This window comes from Amphiprion ocellaris, chromosome 5, assembly GCF_022539595.1.
Source record: "Amphiprion ocellaris isolate individual 3 ecotype Okinawa chromosome 5, ASM2253959v1, whole genome shotgun sequence".
NCBI lineage: Eukaryota > Metazoa > Chordata > Actinopteri > Pomacentridae > Amphiprion > Amphiprion ocellaris.
The window spans coordinates 30,811,180-30,827,715 of record NC_072770.1 but is presented as its reverse complement, the minus strand read 5'-3'; the positions used below and the strand labels follow the sequence as shown (position 1 = coordinate 30,827,715).

The 16,536-nt window shown below is 37.3% G+C and overlaps 2 protein-coding genes across 2 annotated transcripts; both read left to right on the top strand.

Annotated features, from left to right (window-relative positions):
* The first annotated feature begins 1,678 nt into the window (after positions 1–1,678).
* On the top strand, positions 1,679–8,587 carry bloc1s1 (biogenesis of lysosomal organelles complex-1, subunit 1). The gene is made up of 4 exons (XM_023281561.3): positions 1,679–1,891; positions 2,016–2,088; positions 5,221–5,353; positions 6,860–8,587. Exons 1-4 carry the CDS (start codon positions 1,831–1,833, stop codon positions 6,968–6,970), a joined length of 378 nt encoding a protein of 125 aa, XP_023137329.1. The 5' UTR covers positions 1,679–1,830; the 3' UTR covers positions 6,971–8,587.
* A 98-nt stretch (positions 8,588–8,685) lies between these two features.
* Positions 8,686–14,165, top strand: rdh5 (retinol dehydrogenase 5 (11-cis/9-cis)). Its single transcript, XM_023281557.3, has 6 exons — positions 8,686–8,818; positions 9,629–9,732; positions 9,829–10,151; positions 11,210–11,468; positions 12,363–12,526; positions 13,399–14,165. The coding sequence occupies exons 2-6, from the start codon at positions 9,656–9,658 to the stop codon at positions 13,617–13,619; spliced, it is 1,044 nt and encodes a 347-aa protein (XP_023137325.2). The 5' UTR covers positions 8,686–8,818; positions 9,629–9,655; the 3' UTR covers positions 13,620–14,165.
* The last annotated feature ends 2,371 nt before the right edge of the window (positions 14,166–16,536 follow it).

The following is a 16,536-nucleotide window of genomic DNA, read 5'->3' as shown; positions in this document are numbered from 1 at the left end:
TGCAAAGGAGGCAAGATATATACAATATGGGAAGTAAATGAAATTAAATAAAAACCAATAAAATAGAATAAATATGTACAGGAAATTGCACGTAAGCAGCATTAGAACCATTAAAAGTGACAGTGCATTGAGGTTTTCAGGTGTTTTGCATTCAGGAGTCTGATAGACCATGGGAAAAAGCTGTTTCTCGTGCAAAGACTGACTGTATTTTTTATGTCTCACAGTCAAAAATAGGTAAATATATGTGAGTTGAATACTGGCAAACACCTAAATAATAAATAAAATGACAAATGGCCTCATCACGCAAACATATCATAAGAGAAGGACCAGAGATAGCAAGAATATGTAAGAATGTTGGATATATTTTTTAATCTTTATAATGCTTTGGTATTTCTTATCTTATTCCTTACAATGCTTCATTTGTATCTAGCTGTCATATGTAAATTTCCCTGGTAAGGGATCAATAAAGTTTAGGGTGACCATATTTTGATTACCCAAAATCAGGACACTCGGCCTTGCAGAGATGCTCAAATGTACTCAAAGTTTACTCAAAGATGCCTTATAATTTCAATACATTTAAAGTGTGCCTCCTTTGTATGGATAGAAAATTGCTATATTACCAAGTACTATTAATAACCAAAGATACTAATTCAGACAGGCTTCTCAGAGGTTACTCAACAGGTTTTATTATGACAAGTTTCAAAAATAACTAATGACATAATGATAGAAACAATCTCTTCTGTATTAGAAAAAAAAACTAAAAAAAAATACCTCCGCTATATTAGTAATCTGTCTTTAACAAAATAGCTCTCACAAACTTTAAAAAACTAAATAATAAAAAATATTTGTTTGTTAATTTTAGTACAATGTAGTGGCCCAATGAAAAACAACGAAAACCAGGACATTTTCATCACTTTATAAAAAAACAACTAGGACAGCCAGGATAGGACATAAAAACAGGACATGTCGTGGGAAAACAGAACGTTTGGTCACCCTAATAAATTTATCTTAGCAGTTGGATCTAGCCATGTTCCCACTGGGATGGCTAGTTTAACACATGGATCTGACCCAAGTTCAGTATTTGTTTTGAATTGTACCCATTGTATTATTAGGACTTTGTTATGGTTGAAAGCTCTGGAAAAGCACACTGTTTTGACATTGCCCTCTTGCATTATCAGTAGCTCTGTGTCCGTGACCACTGTATGATCTATAAAACATTAAGACTAATAGTGACAGACCAAAAGGTTGCCTGCTGATATTTATCTTGCTCTCTCTGGTCCTATGTTTGTGATGAGACCATTTGTCATTTTATTTATTATTTAGGTGTTTTCCACTATTCAAATCACTTGCATTTATCTATTTTTTGATTGTGAGACATAAAAATTATATTTGTTTCAGTCTTTGCATTATGTAGTAGCAACAGTTGTCTATGTATTAATTTATTTCCTGCATACTTTTATTTTGAAGACCGTGTATGTCGTTGAAGCTGACCATAAATAACATCGTCACCGTAAAACAAGAGCATGGATTTGTCTTTAAATCGTGTGCTTTTGTGCAGTTAAGTAGCTGGTCCAACACCAGTTTGTTGTTTTCTGTAAATTATAAAACCATTATATGTTATTACACTCGTGATGATGATCAATGATGGCGCCATTAATGGACACGCCCACATCAGACAGTTTGGTCTCGTGATAACGGCTAACAGCGTCACTAGTAGCTAGCGTACCATGCTAGCTTTGGGTGTATGATGAATAAGTGTATGTGAGTGACATGTAAATGAGTTAAAACGGTTGGCATTTGCGAAATAATCATAACGACGACTAAAGAAAGATGCTGTCCCGTCTGCTGAAGGAGCACCAGGCGAAGCAAAATGAGCGGAAGGAGCAGCAGGGTGAGTAAGAGCATCGGCTAACTAGCAAGGATGCTAACCGATGCTAAAAACAAAGCTCTGTTTGGAGGTTTCTGTCCTGAGTAGCTTTAATTATTTGTCCGTGTTTATGTGTTTTCTTGCACAGAGAGGCGAAGACGTGAAGCTATTGCTGCAGCCACCTGTCTGACAGAAGCCCTGGTGGACCACCTCAACGTTGGGTATGAATCAGATGTTATTCATGTGTAGAAATGGTGATAATTAAGGATTTGGATATGGGATCTGTTGACCCACTGGTGGCCAGAGTGGGAGATCAGTACTGATGGACGTAAATTCAACAGTGAGGGGAGCTGGTTGGTGTGTTATGGTTTGGGTCTTCTTGCTGCAAATCAACACCAAGTTGTTCTTGGTGATCACTTGTATCCTGTGATGAAACATTTCTGTGATGGGAGTGGTCTTCATTTGGCACAAGGAGTTAGACTCTAATTCCTTGTGCCATATGGCATAGGGTTGTCCAACATGCGGCCCGCGGGCCAAAACCGGCCCTCCAGAGGGTCCAATCTGGCCCTCTGGAGGGCCAATATGTAAAGTGTAAAAATTACAGAGAAAATATTACCTGCAAATTGTAAATTTGTAAAACTCTAAATTTAAAATTATTTTTAGACCCTGACAAGTTGTTTTGATCATAAAGTAAAATATGAGATTGCTCATTTTTCTTTGATCATTTTATGCCTTGTTTTTGTAGTTTTTTTGTCTTTTTTTGTCTGACTTTTGTCATTTGTCTCATGTTTTTGTTGTTCTGTGTTTCCTATTTGTTGTTTTGTGTGTCATTTTTTGCCTTTTTTTCATGTTTGTCATTTTTTGTCTCGTTTGTGTTGTTTGTCTATTTTTTTGAGGCTTTGTAACTTTTTGTCTAATTTTTTTGTTTTGTTTCTTGTTGTTTGCCTCATTTTTTGTTATTTTGTGTCTCAGAATATACTTTTTTGCACTAAAGCAAAGTAAAAATTTGGTCATGGTTATTTATAGGTTATTATGCTGAGATTTTTGTTCTGGCCCACTTCAGATCAAATTGGGCTGAATGTGGCCCCTGAACTAAAATGACTTTGACACCCCTGAGTTAGAGAATAGTTTGTTGAGTATGAAAATGATGTGAATCATCATGAATGGTAGGGAGTCATTCCATGCCAATTCACCAAGGGTTGAGTTGAGGTAATTGATTTTCTTGAAAAAAAAAAAAATCATGCAAAAACTTCTACCTAAACCATGGAATCTTGCAACATCTCACAGATCTATTCCAAACACTTTTGAAGTTCGGAATTTCTGAAAACAGGCCCTCAGTGTTAAATTTTATAACTTCAACTGTTCTTTTAAAGCATCTTTAAAGCCTCACCGACTGCTTATTTTTCAGGATTTGTCAGGCTTTTTTTTTTTTTTTTTTTTTTTTACTGAGTATCCCAGAAACTTCAAGAAAAACTTGGAACTTTTTCAGTGGCTTTAATATAACATTTGGTATCTTTCACTGTCAGGTAAATATTTGTATTATGTTGATTTTTTATGTTTATGTGGTATTTGTTGAGCTATTTTCTCAATAGTTAAGGAAATAAACAACTGAAGTTCTAGCTTGTAGTGGTTTTGGTCACTGTGTAATAGATGATTCATCTTGCTCTGTGTATCTGGATGAGATAACATTTCGTAAGTTCATCAACTTGTAGCATTAATGAGTGCAATGTTGCCTTCTCTTATATACCTCACAGTATGTATAAAAGAGTGCAATTACCCTGTGTGATTTTGCAAGATTCCATGGTTTATGTTCAAGTTTTTGCATAATTTTATTCAAAAAAAATCCATGACCTCAACTGGGATGTCTTAGGTGAGTTGGCATGACCTTTTCAGTTACCAGATCTTAACCGAGCATAATGCTTATGGGTGATTTTGGTCTTAGCACTCTCCACCAAGATTGTCAAAACACCAAATCAGGGACTGTCTTTTAAAAAAATAGCGTCCCATGTGTCCAGCAGAGTTGAAACTTTAATTTGGACCTATCTGTATGGCCTAGATAAAGGTATTGTACAATGGCTGCATATATTTCTTCAACTATCTCTTTGGCAACACAACACAACTGAAACCAGCACCATATAATTTAGCTTGAACCATAGTATTGAATCTGCTTCAATAGCTCAGACACGTGGCTTTAATTAAGTGTTACTGATACTACGAAATGATCATTTTTGCTGATTACATGTCAGATTATGGGCTTGATCAACAAAAGGTCCACTAGAAGTAAAGAATCCCCAAGTCCAACATGTTCAAGTAGTCTCCAATTCAGTTGAAGATTACCTTTCAGTCGATTGACTCATGATTTCAGCACTGTATGTCATGATGAAAAATAATTAATGTTGCTACTGAGTATCAGTATTGCAAAGTTTTTATCTAGTGACAATGGATGAGTAATATACTCCACTTGTGACATACTCTAAAGAATTCTTCACAATAGTGTCAGTGTCTAAACATCATGTGTATAGATTGTCTAGGTAACGTGGTTCTCTAACAGATTCCTGTCAAGCTGCCACCTTTCAATTTCCCACCCGCTGAAACTCTTTATGAGCCAAGACAATAAAGCAATCCATTCCTGGCAGAATATAATAGCATTTGCATAATGTGTAACACAACCACAAATAGTACAGTAAGATTGTTAATATTGTGAAAGTTCCAATGAAACATCGACAATCAGCTTAAGGAATGAGAGTGAGATGCAAAGACCTTTGTTGTGCTGTTCCTTTATGCAAAAGACTATGACCAAAATCCCTTAGTGACGAGGGAAGATTTTGGGTAGATTGACTATAACAGTATTTTTTTATTTATTTTTTTTTTACTATAAACGGAGAAATTATTGACTAAGACACTTCATCCATCCATACACTGCTTTGTCCTCATTAAGGTCATGGGGGTCTGGAGTCTATCCCAGCTGACTCAGGGTGAAGGCAGGGGATCCCTGGACAGGTCACCAGTCTATCACAGGGCCACACAGAGAGACAAACAATCACACTCACATTCACACTTACGGACAATTTAGAATCACCAATTAACCTCAGCATGTTTTTGGACTGTGGGAGGAAGCGGGAGTACTCGGTGAAAACCCACAGAAAGATCCCAGACCCAGGCCAGGACAGGAACCGGGATCTTCTGGCTATGAGGCGACAGTGCTAACCACTGAGCCACTGTGCAGCCCCTGATTAAGACAGTTGAGGACAAATTCACTCTTGCATGTCAAAGTGCCTAGACAGCATTTAATGCCATGTTTTCATCTATTAAAAATGCTGAGAAACTCATTGTTGTTTCCTGTTTCACTTCAGTGTTGCCCAGGCATATGTAAACCAGCGTAAGCTTGACCATGAGGTGAAGACTCTCCAAGTGCAGGCGAGCCAGTTCTCCAAACAGACTGCTCAGTGGATCAGTATGGTGGAGGGTTTCAATCAAGCCTTAAAGGTAGGATACGCTGTACCAGGAAGTGGGGTCTTGCGATAAACAACTCAAATTTATTTTAAAAAGAATGAATCTCTGTCATGTAATGTCCAACTATTCTTTGTCAACTTTGCAATTTAACCTTGTTACACTTGATAAGCCTGTACTTTTAACTGTCCAAAAATCTCATGAAGCAGTTCTGCTTTTGTATTGCATAAAGTTGGATTCTGTAAAGCAGGGGTGTCAAACTCATTTTAGTTCAGGGGCCACATGCTGTCCAATTTAATCTCAAGTGGGCCAGACTGGTAAAATCACAGTATAATAACTTATAAATAACCAAAACTCCAAATTTTCCCCTTTGTTTTAGTGCAAAAAAAGTACATTCTGAAAATGTTCACATTTAATGAACTATCTTTTTAGGATAAGATAAGAAAGCTTTATTGTCATTATACACAGTGTACAATGAAATTGCAGATGACTTTCTCCCTTTTAAACATACAAGACAAGTAAGTTAAGAATAAAAAATAACTAAATAGTGGAATAAAAGACATCAATAGAAATCTTTACAAAAAATGTACAAATAATAGATCTAGAAATTATTTAAAATGTACAGTTTTAAAAAATTACAGTTAAGGTCTTCTCTGTCATTTTTTACACTTTGCAAAGTCATCCAGAGGCCCACATTGGGCTGGATTGAACCCTCTGGAGGGCCAGTGTTGGCCCGCGGGCCGTATGTTTGATACCCCCATGCTGTAAATGATTTCAGGTCTAAATACCACACGCTTAACAACCACACTTGCAGATTGTATTTGTTTATTTAACTAGGACATGTTCTGAGAGGCTTCTATGTAAACTCACGTCATACTAAGTGATATGGTTCTGCATCAATATCAAAAACAATGCATCATGCAGATTTAACAATACTTATTGTTGTCTTATCCACTTGTGCACATTGTTCAGATCAGTATCATGACTCAAACTTACAGTACAGTTGCTTATCAGGTTTACTAAAAGGAGATTCATTCCACTCATGCCTTGCTGCGGTTTCTAGATCCTGAAACTGCAGCAACACTCAAATGAGTTTCCATTCCCTCTAAAATTACATCATCTTAACACGGTTACTTAACCGTGTGAAAGAAGCTATTTTTAAGTGTTAAAAATCTTCTCCAAATGTGTTAGAAGATGTGAAAGTACTCTGCTTGTAAGAATAATTTGCGCCTGATATGTCTGCTATGAATGTGCACTGAGGGTTTTCAGGTTTGCACACCACACTTGCATAAGGAACATACTGGATAGCTACCAAATTAGTTGTGTCATCAGCAAATCGTGCGTGTGCGAACACGTCTTAAACAGGGACTTGATCTGAGCTCAGAGAAACTTTACCCCGTCAACAGATGAATGTGAAAGCAGTCAAAAACACGTTTGAATCGAGGGGGCTGCAAGCTTTAAAGCTGCTGCTGCTGATAAGTTTGAGTGGTAGCCGTTCAAGGAGGCAACAAATAATTTAGTTTTCTCTGCTCTTCTGTACAGGAAATTGGGGATGTGGAGAACTGGGCCCGCAGCATTGAGATGGACATGAGGACGATTGCCACAGCTCTGGAGTATGTACACAAGGGTCAGCTTCAGTCCACTTGCTCATAAACATCGGGGTGTGTTTGGGCCATGTTTACAGCTGAAAGTAAATACACTGGAATCAACCAATGTGGTCCAGTTAACTCCTATCAACAAATATCCAGCACAGCAGTGCCAGCAGTACAAGTGTAAGTGGACCAAGGCTGACAGTAATTTGTTCAGATCAACAACGAAGGTCTGTTTCATTTGACGACTACATGCTTACTTGGGTAATTGCGTATGTTCTTGTATTAGCAACATTATTGCCAACGCTCTGTCTAACATATTGAGAGTCAGGGCATCTGTGTGCAATCAGGAATTAGTCACTGAATAGAGGGAAAAAGTAGTGGATTTGTTGTTGCATGTACAGAGAATATATGTAGCAGGCTGAAGGAGTTACAAACAAGCTACCACTTGTCTCCAAGTCTGTAGTATCTCCTTAGCAGCATTTTAAGGAAGGCTTTCTTCTCCAGCACCTGATATCTGAATTATTTATGTCTGTGTTTATGCATAACATGTACACACACACTGAAAACTGTGCTGGTTCTGTTGGACAACTTTAAATTTTGTTACCATTTAGTGATGGAGTATTATTTTTAAATAAAGGTTAAAAAAAAAAAATGTATTGATGTCTTTTCTTAGGAAACAAGTAAATGAACAAAGAACATCAAGAAAAAAATACATGAAGAACTTGATTTGTAAAAGAGAACCTTGCGCCATAAAAAGGATTGTCTTGTCAGGATGTCCATACTCACAGTAGGTGTCAGTAGTGGGCAGGGAAAGATTAAATGTTAATTACACAAATGGAGAAGAACTGTGAGAGTTCATGCTGGGAGATGTGCTCTCATAGCTCATATGTTCAGTTACAAAGGATTTCTTGCATTTTTAGGCTGATGGCTTCATTGTGCCCCTTATAAAAGTGGAAGGCTTTAAAAGGTTTTAAAATCTATAGACCTGCTGTAATCCATGAAATACAATAACTGGTAAATATTTGCCCTGCAAGGGATTAGACAATTTCTGGAATGTGTGACGCGAGGGAAAGTTATGTCACCATAAATGTGGCTGCAATGTTCACTCACATAATCACAGGCATGTTGGATAACTACACTTTCAAATTACCACACAGGTAACACACAAGATGCTTCAGTTAGTCTTCATTTAAATAAACAGCAATTGGACTGAAATGTCTAAATGATATGTTTATAACAGTTTTTCTCTGGAGGGTACAGTTCTAAAGTCACATTAATACATCAGGATTTTTTTGAGGAAAAACAACACAATGTACAGCACACTGGTCACTTCTCGTTTACAGTCTCCAATTCTGCTGGACAAGCTGACCAGCCTCACAATATGTATCAGAAATATAGACGGTAAGTACAGAACTCTGTATGTGTTATGTGAGATTCATTACTGATATAACTTGTCAGGGAACTGAGTGAGTTCATAATAAAGCCGCACTCATGTTTTTTGAGACTGCACATGGTTTGAACATGTGGGATTATCACAACTTTGAATTAACACTCTTAGAACATTATGCTTGTATATCATGAGAACCATCAGCCACTGACAATGTATTGGAAAACTTTCTTGTCAATCTTTTGAAAGAACAAGATCCAAAGATCGAATAAAATCCAAGTGTGGGTTTTTTTTTTCTTGTTCTTTCTTTTTTTTTTGTTCCCAACCACAAACGAAATGGTTACAGATTGGGGATTACCAATAGCGGACTTGTCTTAAGGGATCAACCACAGGGATAAAGCTTCTCTCTGACCAGCCTCCCTGAGCTAAGACAGAAGAATAATCAGAAAGGGAAAGGGACGAGGACAGAGGAGGACAGGCAACTTGTGGACATCCATCTCTTCTTAAAAAAAGGGGGAAAAGGTAGGATATAATACATTTATCATATTAGTATTTATGTCACAAGTATTTTATCACTTGATGTATCTTTTTTCTGATTAACTCCTAAAACCACAATTTCTTGCTGAATATACCACACTGCAGTTTAATCAAAGAAACCATTAGTTTAAATATGTATGACCAAAGCTTACAGCAAAGACTAATTTAGGTAGTTTGATTAACTACATCTAATTTCATAATCTTTGATTGATATAAATATCTAAGGACTTCATGTGAAACTAAATTTTCCTGAGAAAGTTTAATTACAATGATTAACAGTTCCCGTGGATGATTCATGTTTTAATTAATGCTCTCACGCCAGTCACAACAGCATTCGATTTTTATTCTTCAGACAGTTTAGATATTTTCAATGTCTTAACCCACGGGAGTTATTTTGTTGCTGTACTCACTAATAAGCCCCTAAACTAATTGGTTTTCTGCTATGAGCAGGCTAAGCAGTCCCGTCATGGGTATTAAAATTATGTTTCAAAACAATGCGCCCCCCTCCTCGGGTCTCACTCCCTCATAAAAGCCTTTCTTTCTTCCTTAAGAGTATTATCCAAAGAGTTCTCATGTGCCCAATGCACCCGACACACTGCTGTACTACAAGCACCTTTTCTGTTAAGGCCTCCAGTGAACAAATTCATTGTGTCCACGAGTTGCTAAAAATATTCAGTATCAGTATGTTGCATCACTGAAACGCTCCACTATTATGAAATTGGATTTGTTGACAGAGGACTCCTGAAATTAATCGGCATATCTCTACTTTTCATTCCATTCCCCGAAAACTGGCAGGTAGCCACATCAGAAAGATTGCTCAACATGTTTTTTCAGCAAGCTCCAAGCTCTCCTTCTCCTGAAGGCAACATGGCTACACAGTTTGTCTATGACCTCTTAGGGTAAGAAATACCAATGCTTCACTATGTTTTGGGCTTTAATTTGGCAACTGTAGAACTTTCTAAATCCCTGAATTTCTTCTGTTTCTTATCTTTCAGGGAAAATGCTTGGCTCTACATCACTGCTACTTTCGTGGTGTTGTGGTTTGTCATTTGGTTATACAGAGACAGCCTGGAGATTGAAAGCATCACTGACAAGTATGTCTTTGTGACCGGCTGCGACTCGGGGTTTGGAAACCTGCTGTGTAAGAAGCTTGACCGCAAAGGTTTCCGTGTGCTGGCTGGTTGTCTCACAGAGAAGGGAGCTGATGATCTCAAAAGAGTAGCAGGGCCTCAACTCAAGACAGTCCTGCTGGATGTTACCAGTCAGGACAGCATCCAAAAAGCCATGGAGTGGACCAAGAAGGAGGTCGGCGAAAACGGTAAGAGATGCTTCACACTATGTAAACGAATGATGTAGAAACGGTAAAAATCTGGCAGCAAATGTGCAAGACAAAGAACAAAAATCTATTTGCTATTTCTAAAAATACAATTTTTTTAAATAAATTTTATTTTTACAGTCAACATGTACATTAATGCAATTGTATGTAATTTTACTAAATATTATCTTTAATTGTACAAATAACATGAAAATCTGTAAAATTACAGTTTAAGAAGTTATTTACCATTTTTTTAGTCCCTAGTACACATATTTTTTTCTTTGTAAAACAGAAAATATCTTCAAAATATAATTGGTTTTTTTTTGGCTGATTTAAATAAAATAAAATAGTTCAATTTTACAGTCAAACACTGTTAAAGAATAAATTACCATTGGTAAAAATCTAAAGTTTTGATGTAGACATTATCTACAATTTTGGCCTATTTTTTGGTTGGTTGGTTTTAAATGGTTTACATGTAAATTATAATAATAATAATAATCATCATAATAATAATAAATTTTATTTATAGGCACCTTTCAGAACACCCAAGGACACCGTACAAAGTAAATAAAGTTAAAACACATTCATACTAACAATTTAACTTAAAGATGTTAAAAAAAATGTAAAGAAGGAAATTTAGCAATTTTTTAAAAAGCAGAAAAATAAAGAGGAATGGAAGCCAAAGAAAGTGTGCTTCTTTGAACAGGTGGGTTTTGAGATGGAATTTGAAAATGTCCAGCATGTCGATGTTTCGGATGTCAGGTGGGAGGGAGTTTTAGAGGCAGGGGCCAGAACGGCTGAAGGCTCTGGAACCCATGGTGGTCATACGGGCAGGAGGGATACTTTGCAATTAATATTTTTTTTCTATGATTTTACAAGTCATTTCACCAAATTATAACACTAAACTGTGTTATAAAATGCTGTTGAAACTCTTTTAAAAAACATTCTTGTTTCACTGTAGTTAAATATAAAACAACAGTTTAACTAGATCTCACAAGACAACTCTGACATTAACTGTAACACATTTTGTTGTTTTCTTCCCTTTTTTTTAATCTCTGTAGGACTTTGGGGTATCGTGAACAATGCTGGCCGCTCGTTACCAATGGGTCCTTCAGAGTGGATGAAAGTGGAGGATTTCCACAGCACGCTGAAAGTAAACATGAACGGAGTGATCGGCATGACAATGACCTTCCTGCCTCTCATCAAAAAGGCCCGCGGCCGTATTGTAAACGTAGCATCAGTGCTGGGTAGGGTGGCTGCAAACGGTGGTGGATATTGCATCTCCAAGTTTGCAGTGGAGTCTTTCTCTGACTGCCTCAGGTAAGACTGACACAGACTCATCAACTCATATAAGAGGTTGCTGGAACAATGTGTGTATTGAAGTGTTAAATACCACAGAGACATTTTCCTCTGGACCTGATTAGGCTTGTCTTTTTCTATAGAAAGGCCTACATTATAATTAGAAGGACATGCAGTTATCCAAGCCACAGTCTTTACTGTTCAAAAATGACATTTGGTTTGTAGATCCGGCTGATATTATAAATGATATTGTATAATTATGATTATAATAATAATGATTTGTTTTACTTTCTGACTGCTTTCCAAAGATTTTATTTGTCTTTAAGACTTGTACAAACCAGCAGTTTTATTCTTTTTTTTCACTATATGCCTGATTTTGTTTAGTTACAGTGCCAAAAATTGCAGTTTGAAGTTGCAGTGTCACAAACATACACATTTATAAGTCATACTTTATGAAAGGTGTGTAGAAGGAAACTAATGACAAGTGCAAGTTCATAAGAAGATGGAATTGCCAGATTGTCAAAAGGGCAATAATCCTCAAGCAGGGGTCTTTTTTCGGACTGTCATTTATCAACACAACCAACTAAACCTGCAGATAATTGTTAACCAAGATATATTGATTTAATACTTATTGACAGTGGTGATGACCTATTAATTAAGTACAAATCCCACTATGAATTGTGAATTATCAACATTTATACGGCATTATTGCCGAATAGACAGAGGACTCACTGGACAGAAGGATTTTTCTGGCAACCCAAAACTTGCTCTTTTGAATCGCTTATAACGAAACTGTAATGTAACTGATTTATTAACTGTTAATAAAGCCATTGTTTACAACTGACAAATCCTCCAGAAAAGGTGATGTGTTAAAAAGTGGTACGTAAAAGTAGGTGTCTACATTTCTGTTTTCAGGAGAGACATCAACTACTTTGGGATCAACGTGTGCATCATTGAGCCGGGCTTTTTCAAGACTGCAGTGACGAGCCTGAAGCCCATCGAGAGGGAGCTGCATCGACTGTGGAACCAGCTCAGCCCTGAGGTGAAAGCCAGCTATGGAGACAAGTACCTCGATAAGTGTAAGTACAATACACTGCTGCTCATCATTTGAGTGGACTGAAGCATTTCCTAAAGTTACAGGACTGTAATGTGTTCAAAAAAATCTCATGCTGGATGTTGTGAATTTTTACTCCGCCAAGTCTTATAGTCTAGATCCACAGATTTGTTAAAGATTTCTGTATCATTGCGAGATAGAGCCACGGCGTCACTGTAACTATGACAACAAGTGAACGCTACGTCAGCTGCCTGCTGACGATCACATGATTGCAATCCTAGTAGAAATCCACCACTGCGGACTTACTGGGACTTATCCATTGGAAGTGATACAAGGAGCAATTGATTAAATTGTGGGTGTTTTTCCAAGTCCCATCAATTCCAGCTGCCTGCTACATATTTAGGTCACGTTATTCGGTGTCCGTACATAACGTACACATGAATAACACATGCTTGTGCTTAACATTTCACAGCTTACACACAGCTTACATTTCTGACACTGCCATATGGGGGAATGAACAGCCTTGGCGGAGTACTGCACTCTCTGATTGCTTTTGTTGTTCATTATAGCATGAGTTTGAAACCATTAAGTGTCCCCTATTAACATAAGTGCCAAAATATTGAAAGTATTTATATTTTCTGAATTTCTATATAAAATTCCCAATCCACATATACTCATCTTACATAGTTTTGACAATTAAGTATGAAAATACATCAGGAGATACATATACATTTACCATTACATCACAAATTAGGATGCAGGTTTATAGTGACTTTAAAAAATTACAACATTTGCTCAGTGTACATTACATTTTTGGATTAGGTTAAAAATGAACTTAAATATATCCATGCAGTTTACGTACAATATCTGTTAACATTATGTGATTCTGCTTTTCAGATATCGCCGTCCAGCGTCTGATCATGAATGCTGTGTGTGACTCTGACCTCAGCAAGGTGACCGACTGCATGGAGCATGCCGTGACTGCTGCCTACCCACGCACCAGATACAGCGCCGGCTGGGATGCCAAGCTTCTCTGGATCCCCCTGTCTTACATGCCTTCCTGTGTCATTGACATTGGACTAAAGCTGGTGCTGCCACGTCCTTCAAAGAGCGTGTAACTTGGGATGACTTTGAAGTAATGTCTTCAACGTTATCAGCCTTTTTATGTCATTTTGATGGAGTACAGGGGATGACATTAAAAGAAAAATCATCTTTTTTTCCTTTAAAAAAAAAAATCCACATTCCTTATCTACTTTGACATTGCTGTTATTATATTTATATGGCACAATCTGCCTTGGTATTACAGTTTTTTTTTCTTCTCTAACGTCTACTTGGCACTTCTAGAAAATGTAAGAGAAATTATTAGAAAAATGTACTGTATACATGTAATTTTGCTCTACAATATACTGTGCCTTTTAACATTTATTTATGTTGCCTTGAACTGAATCTCTTAACTATCAGTGGCTTAAAAAAGAGCATTTTACTACAAAGAAACAGTGTTTCTCAAAATGTTATTATAATGAGCTTATAGAGGACACAAATAAAAGAAAATGCTGGAAGCCATGACCAAATGTGTACTCTTGAGTTACAGCGATGGGCAGCAACATCACAGTGGTTACTAACAGCTATGTGAATGTGAATAAAGATACATATATGAAAAAAAATGTACAGTGCACTTTTAATTAATCTGATGGACCTTTTCAAACTGATTTTGTAAATTCTAAATGTTAAGTGTCTGACAAACACCAAGACCTACTGCTCTAAAACAAACAAACAAAAAAATCAGGAACATTTTCAACCAACAGCAATCATGTGAAATACAACTACGACATGTTATTAGTCATTTTTGAAATGCTGTGGTCATTCTCATACAAAGGCACACTCCTGTGCATTAGAACCAATAGAGCAAGCAGAAAATCCTGCTTCACCAGCATCAGGTTCAGACTGCAGTACAACTAACGTCTGATACATAACTACGTTGAAAACCACTGACTGGAAATCTCACCAGGTGGTGCTAAAACTTTACTTAAGTGGATAAAGCAACAACCTGCACATGGAGCTAGTGGATGTTGTTATCACCAGTAAGTGTTGTTTTCCCAAATAGCCTTATTTCAGTGTACTTTGCACATGGAAGAAAACATGTAAACCATCTATGTAACACCTAGATTTTACTGGTTGATATACTTTTTTGGTTCATCAAAACATATTCAGCAATAAGCTTCTATGTGCATTTGAGTTTACTCTGATTTATTTATGTCGATCATTTATTTGTTACTATGTTTTTTTTTGAGCTATCAGTTCAGTTAGTTTTCAGCTACATACTGCAGAGGTTCAACTCAGGGTACTATAGTAGTTCATGTGAACCTTGTTAGCTGAACACGTGCTATTTCACAACAGCTCACGAGCTTTATCAGACTTTAACATCCCTGAAGTGTTAGTGACAGTCATGAGGTACTGGACAAGTAAAGTGAAGTAGTTTGCTAGGATTTGACTTCTTTATATTCATGACTATTTACACTGTAGATTCTCACTGAAGGCATCAGAATTATGAATGAACACATATGGAATTATGTAGTAAATAAAAAAGTGTGAAATAAGTAAAATAGCATGTTTTATATTTTAGATTCTTCATAATAGCCACTCTTTGCTTTGATTACTTCTTTGCACACTCTTGGCATTCTCTGGATGAGGTAGTCACCTGAAGTGGTTTTCCAACAGTCTTGAAGGAGTTCCCAGAGATTCTGTGGTCCATCTCATTTCAGACCATCTTGATTTGGTTTAGGTCAGGTGACTGTTTAGGTCAGGTGACTCCATCACTCTCCTTCTTAGTCAAATAGTCCTTCCACAGCCTGGAGGTGTGTTTGGGGTCATTGTCCTGTTGAAGAATAAATGATGGTCCAACTAAGCGTAAACTGGATGGGATGGCATGTTGCTGCAGGATGCTGTGGTAGCCATGCTGGTTCAGTGTGTCTTCAATTTGGAATAAATCCCCAACAGTGTCACCAGCAAAGCACCCCCACACCATCACACCTCCTCCTCCATGCTTCATGGTGGGAACCATGCATGTACAGACCATCCGTTCACCTTTTAAGCATCGCACAAAGACACAGCGGGTGGAACCAAAGATCTCAAATTTGGACTCATCAGACCAAAGCACAGATTTCCACTGGTCCATTCCTTGTGTTTCTTGGCCCAAACAAATCTCTTCTGCTTGTTGCTTTTCCTTAGTAGTGGTTTCTTAGCAGCTATTTGACCATAAAGGCCTGATTGGTTCAGTCTCCTCTGAACAGTTGATGTAGAGATGTGTCTGCTACTAGAACTCTGTGTGGCATTTATCTGGGCTCTAATCTGAGGTGCTGTTAACTTGTGATTTCTGAGGCTGGTGACTTGGATGAACTTATCCTCAGCAGCAGAGGTGACTCTTGGTCTTCCTTTCCTGGGGCGGTCCTCATGTGAGCCAGTTTCGTTGTAGCGCTTGATGGTTTTTGCGACTGCATTTGGGGATATATTCAAAGTTTTTGCAATTTTCCAAACTGATTGATCTTCAGTTCTTAAAGTAATGATGGACTGTCATTTCTCTTTACTTAGCTGATATTGTCTTGCCATAATATAGATTCTAATAGTTGTCAAATAGGGCTGTCAACTGTGTACCAACCTGACTTCTGCACAACACAACTGATGGTCCCAACCCCCCTAAGAAGGCAAGAAATTCCATAAATGAACCTTGACAAGGCACACCTGTGAAGTGAAAACCATTTCAGGTGACTACCTCATGAATCTCACTGAGAGAATGCCAAGAGTGTGCAAAGCTATCATCAAAAGAAAGGGTGACTATTTTGTAGAACTGAACAAGAGTTTGTTTGCTATATAATTCCATATAACTTGCTTTGTAGTTTTAATGTCTTCAGGTCTTTAGTATGCATCTACAATGTGGAAAGTAGTAAAAATAAAGAAAAAACATTGAATGAGAAGGTGTGTACAAACTTTTGACTGGTATTGTATTATTATATTATCCATCCATCCATTATCTATACA